This window comes from Otolemur garnettii, unplaced genomic scaffold, assembly GCF_000181295.1.
Source record: "Otolemur garnettii isolate 467f Iridium unplaced genomic scaffold, OtoGar3 scaffold00089, whole genome shotgun sequence".
In the NCBI taxonomy this organism is placed as follows: Eukaryota; Metazoa; Chordata; class Mammalia; order Primates; family Galagidae; genus Otolemur; species Otolemur garnettii.
The window spans coordinates 2,959,389-2,967,608 of record NW_003852484.1 but is presented as its reverse complement, the minus strand read 5'-3'; the positions used below and the strand labels follow the sequence as shown (position 1 = coordinate 2,967,608).

At 38.0% G+C, this 8,220-nt stretch overlaps 1 protein-coding gene across 1 annotated transcript in view; it reads left to right on the top strand.

Moving 5' to 3' along the window:
* Positions 1–8,220, top strand: part of DIRC2 (disrupted in renal carcinoma 2) — a 90,073-nt gene that overhangs the window by 22,724 nt on the left and 59,129 nt on the right. Inside the window, exon 3 of the mRNA XM_023516295.1 lies at positions 7,328–7,421. Coding sequence (XP_023372063.1) covers positions 7,328–7,421 — 94 coding nt within the window. The remainder of the gene's footprint in view (positions 1–7,327; positions 7,422–8,220) is intronic.

The window sequence follows — 8,220 nt, the reverse complement described above, 5'->3', positions numbered from 1 at the left end:
ATATAAAGCATTCATTCAAAATAAGAAAATACAGAAATACAAATAGAAAAAGGACTAATATAAATTAAAGACCAGCCTTTTGGTTTAACAAGTATGGTAAGAGAATAATGCCCCCCCACCCCGGCCATCTGCATGTTCCAGTCTCCTGAAGTTGGGGATATGTTAGGTTCTATGGCAAAGGAGAACTATGGCTGCAGGTGGAATTAAGCTTGCCAATTATCTGGTCTTAAAATAGGGAGATTATCCAGGATCATCCAGGAAGCCCCAGTGTAATCGCATAAGTCCTAATAAGAAAGGCAGAAGAAGTAGAAAAGGGCTCAAATTGCACTTGTTGGTTTTGAAGATGGAAGGGAGCCATGAGCCAAGGAATGTGAGCAGCAGATTCTTTCTGGGAACCTCAAGAAAGGAACACAGCCCTACCAGCACCTTGATTTTACCTGTAGAGACTCATGTTGGACTTCTGATTTATAGAACTGTCAGATAAATTTGTGTTGTTTTAACCACTGAGTTGTGATGACTTGTTAAAACAGTAATAGGAAACTAACATACCCGGTTGTGTGTTTATGTATGCTCAATGCTAATGAAGCAGATACTGTTAGCCACTACTGTTGTGAATGTAAATTACTACAAACCCTTCTGAAAAACAATTTGAGAGTATCTTTCGTAAGGCCTAAAAGGTTCATACATTTAACTTACTCTAAAGAAATAATCTGGAAAGTAACTAACATTGTCACACCAGCATTATTAATATCAGCAGATAAGTTGTTGGAAAAAAAACTACCCAACATTAGGAAAATGGTTAAATGAATTTTTGTATATCTGTGTAATAGGATATCACAAAACCATTAACAAATGTCGTTATAAAGAATCTTTAGGCTGGGCACAGTGTCTCGTGCCTATAATCCCAGCATTCTGGGAGGCAAATGTGGGAGGATCATTTGAGACCAGGAGTTCAACACCAGCCTAGACAACATAGCAAGACCCTATCTCTTAAAAAAAAAAAAAAACTTACCTGGGCCTGGTGGTGCATGCTTGTAGTACCAGCTACTCAGGAGACTGAAACAAGAGGATCACTCAAAGCTGCAGTGAGTATGATTGTGCCACTGCACTCTAGCTGGTGTGACAAAACAAGAAAACCTGCCTCAAAAAAAAAGAAGAAGAAGAAGAAGATGCTAAAGTTATAATGATATAGTGAATAAGTATGTATATTCAATATGCTGTCTGTGATCATCTATGCTTAAGTAGTGATTGAGAGAGAGAGACGCGTTGGAGGAAAAAAACTGAAAGGCAGGCCAGAAAGTGAGAATATTAGTAGTGATTGTCTGAATTGGGATATCAGATTTGTAGATGATTTCTTTCTTGTCTGTGCATTTCTTTTCAAAAAAAAAAATTAAGAGGACAAGATAAAAGTTATGTGACAAGAAAAAAGTATGAGACAAAATGGAGGGAGGTAGACATCTCTCAGAGCAGCAGTAAGGCCGTTTTCCCCAGTATATTACTGAAAGATTATTGTATTTGACCTTAATAAAAATCCTGTGAGACAGATAAAGGATCTTCAGAGAAATTGAAGCAGAAAGAGAATGTGATTTACCAAAGAATATATATACACTTAATAAATGTAGCCAAGACTAGAAGCTGAGTCTTCTAATATCTTATCCGACATTCTTTTCACTGTTTTTTATGTACTGTCTTCTGTAGGTGATGCTTGATAAGTTATTATGGTAGACTTCTTTAGGGCCAAGTTTATATTCCTGTTAGTGTGTAGCTGCAGATGCCTTTTAATAGATGTTTTTATTTTACTCGTAATTGGCCAAAATTATTAAAATTTTTACGAAGAAAACTGAGGCTATGATAACAAAATCTTTAGAAGGCTCATTACTTTTTCAGCTTCATCTCTATTTCTTCTTTTTTAACTTCCTTTTTCCTGCAGTTAATTCATAACAGCTCTAATGCTTTTTTTTTTTTTTTTTGCCCTGTCTTTTCTTGGGGTCGATAAAGGGAAACTATTTCTCACACTTCTGCCATTTTCAGTATCCAAGAAATCCGGTAAACATGAGTTTAATTTGATGTGGGATAATGAGGAATTTTCAGAGTTTCTGAACTGTTGGCATACTGAGTTTTAGAAATAAATATTTTTATGGATTGTAAATTATTTTGTATTAAAAATACATAGAATTTAAGAATACTGGACTTCACTGTGGAAATATCTGTTACGTTTCTAAAAAGCCAACTCTAATGTATCACCAATACAGGTCATAATATACTTCTAAAATGGGTCTCAGAATAAACATATGCCCGGTGCTACAAGCTTGTGGCTCTAAGAATCTTGGGTTTTCTTAACATTCAGTGATTTTTATTATTACTGTTACCAAAGAGAACCTTCAGAATGAAACCATGTAAGAGAGTAGAGGAATTTGTAAACTGGTGAATAGCAATTCTAATTATGATTTTTAGTCCTGGCTTAGCCAATAGCTAGTTATACGATTGTAGCTCCCTCCAGTGCTTTTTAGAGAAAGGAAATTTATAAAATTATGCATGTAATTTTAAATGTGTTATTAACCTTTCTGGAAGGAGATGGGTTATCTAGGTAAGGTGTGAAGTCCCTTCCAGCTATAAATATTTTAATGCTAAAGCATCATATTATTCTAAAATTTAAGAATTGTAGATATTTGTTCCAGGTGGTCAGAAAGCAAAAGGTTAGGATACCAGAATATTAAATGCAAGATAAATGTCAAGTATCTTAGAAGATATGAACCGTAGTTTGAACTTTGGCTATTGGCATTTGCTTGAAAGCTATAGTACATCAAGAAATATGAAAAGGAATGTGACTGTGGGCTAGTGCCATCTCACATGCCTCTGCAGGCCTGTCCACTCTAATGGGCAGGGGCACTAGTTGAGGGCAGAAGGTGCCCAGGAGAGCAGCAGGACTCATAGGCACCTCCCGTGGCTAATGCCTCTCTGGGTCCTCTCCAAGGCCTTCTGCAGAGCAGCCTCAGCAGTCCTGATGCCAGTGGGCAGCACCCAGTCCTCCTTGTCTGTACCATCTCACTTTGGTCAATGCAGGAGAATCCCAAAGATCTTCACAGTAGTCTTTCTCTCAGCCTGCTAGGGAAATTCCTTTCTCTTATCTACTCTACCTGGCTTTCAGGGATGGCCAAATCAGGTAAAGAGAAAAAAGGAAAAATGAAAAAACTTAAGGAGGAAAGAAAAGGGAGTTGGGGGAGGGAGGTGGAGAAACAAGGAGAGGGAGTTAAGAAGTCAGCCCAAGGAGACGGGGATGGAGAAGGAGGCAACACATCTGCCCCTGACAGCTCTCCCAGCTTGACTGGTGCAGATGCAGAAGTGCAGTCAGACCCTTAGCTGGCTGTGCTGACCGACACCAGGTGCACGGTTACCGCTCAGGAAGCCAGAGTTAGATACGTTGAGTTAACTAGGCTACTTCTGGAAACAGCCTTTCTGCTACAGAGCTGTTTGCTGAGGAGACAGACTGCCTCCTCATACCCCTAACTTCTGCCCACCCCTTCCAAGTCGCCTGTGCTTGGACAGTAATGTCACTTTGGCCTTGCTTTAGCAATCCTACAACATCCTTCTTTAAAGTTTATTTTGAGAATACTTGTTAATCATTTCGTTTTTTGTATTGTTGAATTTAAACTTTAAAAAAATTATAAATGGAACTAATCTGATGTGTGCATTTAGAAACTTTGTGAGGTTTTGGAAATGTATTTCAGTGACTGCATGTCTCTGTACCTGGATCAGTCCATGTCTTCCTGAGGACATCCACGTTGCTTCAGCTCCATGGGAATGAGGCCTATGCAGATTGAGAAACCACACGGTCCTGACCCACAAGGAACTTAACTTTTGCTTAGCCAAACAAAACCAAACCATGTAATGATGAAATAGAAAAATTAACATTAAATTATGTGATTGACTTCTCTTGACTGAAGATGGTGAATCACTTCTCCTTCTTTTTATTATCCTTTTTTTTTTTTTCAGACAGAGTCTCACTCTGTTGTGTAGGCTAGAATACAGTGAGATCAGCATAGCTCACTGCAACCTCAAATTCCTAGCCTCAAAAGATCCTCCTGCCTTAGCCTCCCAAGTAGCTGGAATTATAGACACACATCCCCACACCCAGCTATTTTTTTCTGTTTTTAGTAGAGACAGGATCTTGCTTTTGCTCAGGCTGGTCTTGAACTCGTGGGCTCGAGTTTTGGAAAGCCAGCATTTTTCGCAAGTACTTAGAAAGCATTAGGACAGTAACTAATTGCATTTTATTTTTTAATGTTTAAAGGCAGAGAGACTTTTTTGTTCAGACTGTTCATGTAAGCTGGGTGTTTTTTCTTTTTCATTCACTAAGCTTCAGTTCACTTTACCTAATTTGTTAATTTTTGTTCCTACATCTGTTTCTTCTAGAATGAATAGTTTAAATCCAAATTTCTGTTTCCTCATAAATCTGACATTCATCCTCAATATTTCACTGAAACTGCTTCTACTCAGATCACAACCTCTGCCTTGCTGAATTCAGTGGTTACATTTCAATTATCATAAACAATCTTTCTGTTTTATTTGATACAGTTGACCACTCATTCTTATCTTTTTGAAACTCTTCTCCCCAGAGGCTTTCTTCTTTCATTTTTTTTCCTGCCTTATGATTGTTTCTTCCCAATCATTTTTCTAGATTCTTCCTCTGACTATTTAAAAAATATTGATATTCTCTAGTGTTTGTTTCCCAGCCTGGTGCAACCCCAAAGTATATCCCTTAGCTCAGGCTTCTTTCCTTACTGTCTGGTCTATATTCAGCCACTTACTAGACATTTTTACAGAGTTATGGGTGCACCCCGATATCCAATCGTTCACCTAACCATATCTATTGTATTACCCTAGCAGTTCTCTAGACCATCCTTCCTCCATCTCCTCATTGTTACTGCCAGTACCACCTTATAGTTGTGCCACTAGGTCCTTGTAAGCCTGGACTCCATGGCTGGGTGTCCTGTCCTGGCTTTCCTTCAGTCTTGCCATTCTCTATGGGTGAAAAGTTCTAAGGCCAAGGGGATGTATGCATCCTACCCTCCACCCCTTATTCTGTGCATTGGCTACACAAGACTCCAGAAACAGGCCTGGCAACAAGCCTGTTTCCCAGATCTGCTCTTCCAAGGGGAGACTGCATGCCTGGTCTGTACTTCCTAGGCTTAAGGAGTGGCTAAGAGGCAGTTGTTTGGAAGGGGATAGATGGAGTTTCACCTTCAGCTCCACACTCATACATGTGAAGCCCCTGATGTTATAGGCCAGGGCCAGAGGTCAGGAGAGAAGGAGGACATGCTGGGGCTTATGTTTGTGCTCTTGTCACAGGTCCACCAGCATTAGGGCCAGGTCTAACTATTACTTTCTTTTTCTTTATAGGTATATTCCTCCTATAATGCTGATAGGCAACAACCTATTTTTAAGGGCAAGAGCTTTAGCATTTAATTTTACATTCTTATAAGCCTATCACATGCCTTACCAATACACAGTGAATACTCAATACATCTTTGCTGAATTAAATAATGAATGCACCTTGAATATTTTATAATTATTTCATTTCCTTTATTATCATTTTAAAGAGTTTATAGTAATGTTTGTATGATTTTATTATATTGTAGGGTCAGAATTTTTCCAGAAAAACCTATCTCTGATTTTGTATTACCATTAAATAAAAAAACTAGACTTTATACATAAAGCAGAATTTTATTTTTAAATATGTTTTTACAAATTAATTTCATAAAGTAAGGTAAGTTAATAGTAAGTGGTAGGAAATAGTGTCAGGCAAATGTGAAAATTATGATATTATAGGTTCATGTGATATCCTAGTCACCAGGATAACAGTGCTTATGACCAGTTGTAACATATTAGTAACTGGCCAGCCCTGAGGGACTCTGGGATATAAAGTGAGAAGGAGGGGGAGTAAGTTCTGAAAAACTAAAAGATGCTAGCAAGAGTGAGACTGGGTTTTCCTGTAAGGTTTCTCATGAATTCAGAGGCTAACTCTAAGATCCTATAGATTTGCCTACTGAGCTCATTTGTAAATAATGTGTATGTAATGGCTTTTAATTCAAAAGACATGTGTTTATAATTAGAGTAATTTTTAAACACCACATCAGCTTGTTTTAATTCCTAAAATGATTTTTAACTATGATAATTAATGTGCCCAGTGTTGGCCTCCCCAAGTTCAGTGACCTTTAAACTGAGAACCCATCTGAAATGTCCCTACTGGTATTCCTTTTTTGGATACTATTTTAACACATGTATACCATGTTGTAGTAAGACATATTCTGATCTAAGAACTGAGTAAACTGAACTCAGAGAACCCTAACATTATCTCAAACTCACACCTCCTGTGACTCTTCTGTGTGCTGCTTGAATGATACTCTGTCTGCGATTCCACTGAACGATAACAAAGAGTTCAGCCATGGAAATAATTTGAGTTTTGTATACACATATCTTAACTCTAAGGAGTCATTGTTTCTTGTTTTTTTTTTAATTATTTCTTCCACGTTCACCTTCTACCCTTATATTTTCAGGCATAATTACTTATTCTAACCCTTCTCCTTTTAGTTGACATGAGTCTTTCAAACACCTCATCAAAGGTATTAAATATCAAAGCATTACCTTTATGAGAGGTCACACACTGTCTCATTGTTGTACCATCATGAGTCATGAGTAAAACCACTTAATGACATTGCTGCAAGAACATTTCTATGATGAAATTGCCGTGGGACAGCTTGGGCTGCACTGGCTTCTGGAGGAAGTATTTGGTTTCATAAACAGTTTAAATTGTTTCTGTCATCCAGAAAATAGTTCTCCAAAAAGAAAAGAAAAGGAAGGAGAAGAAAAAAGTTCTCCTTACACAAGGAGATTTTAAAATGTCTTCAGTTTTTAAATTTTAGTAATATTAATGATACATGGAGTTATGTCGCCTTCAAAGAAATTTTCTAACTTTTATGAAGGCAGATCTGGGCAGCCCTAATTCCGCATTTCACCTCCCACTCACTTCTGCTTGTACATCAGGGCCCTTCCTCTCCCCATATACTTGTTTATCATATCTTTCTGCCTTCAGAATGCTTTTTTTCTAAGTGGCTTAAAATGGCAATTGTTTAAAAAAAAAAAAAGGATTTAAGACTCACATGATGCTTAAAAAGCCAAACAAACAGGAAGAAAAAAAGAGTAGTATTATGAAAATATCACATGTACTATCCCTTCCCTTTCTTCTACATCCAAGGCAAGAGAGGTTGATGTGCCTCCATTTCTCTTCTATACTTCTTTGGACTTCTGGCTTCTTTTCCCTTTCAAGGCTGTTGTTAAATGTGTATGCTGGGATGGGAGCACTTGGAGTAAAGCATTTGGTCAGCAAGGAACAGGAGTCCTTGATAGAATATCAAGAAAAGGTGAGCAAGAAAACATGTGGAATGGAAGCAAGACGCTACTCTTCACTCATCCTTACAATTAAAGTCAAAATCAAAGTATGAGAACGAGAAAGGGACCTAGGGATCCTATCATTACAGTACCTCTACCAAACAGATGCTCAATAAATGCGGCTTGAACTTAAACCAATATCTTCATTTAACAGAAGAAATAGAGTCCCACACAGTTATACATTGCCCAGGACTAGCTCTGAGTTTGGCCAGAACCAAGGTCCTCCAATTCCTCCACCAATTTTTCTTCCCTTAAAAGATACCATAATAACTTTTTTATTTTAATTTCTAACACCTAGTAAAGAGTAAGTATGAAATGTTGAGCTCAATTAATAAGTGGCAGTCTAATGGAAAGAATATGGATTTTGGAATCAGACCTACATATAAATCTCAGCTTTGTCTGTGACCACTGAGGCAAGATTCTTTGTTTTTGGAAACAGTCTCCCTCTGTCACCCTAGGGAGAGTGCCAGGGCGTCATAGCTCACTGCAACCTCAAACTCTTGGGCTCTGCAGTTCTCTTGCCTCAATTTTCTATTTTTTAGTAGAGATGGAGTCTCACTCTTGCTCAGGCTGGTCTCAAACTTCCAAGTTCAAACAATTTACACTGCCTTGGCCTCCCAGGCTAGCATTACAGGTCTGAGCCACTGTGCCCAGGCTTGGGCAAGATTCTTAGTCTTTCAAAACCTGAGCTTTCATATCTCAATAATTGGGGATAATAATAGTGGCCACATACTGTTGTTGTAACAATTAAACAAGGTTATAAGAAGTACT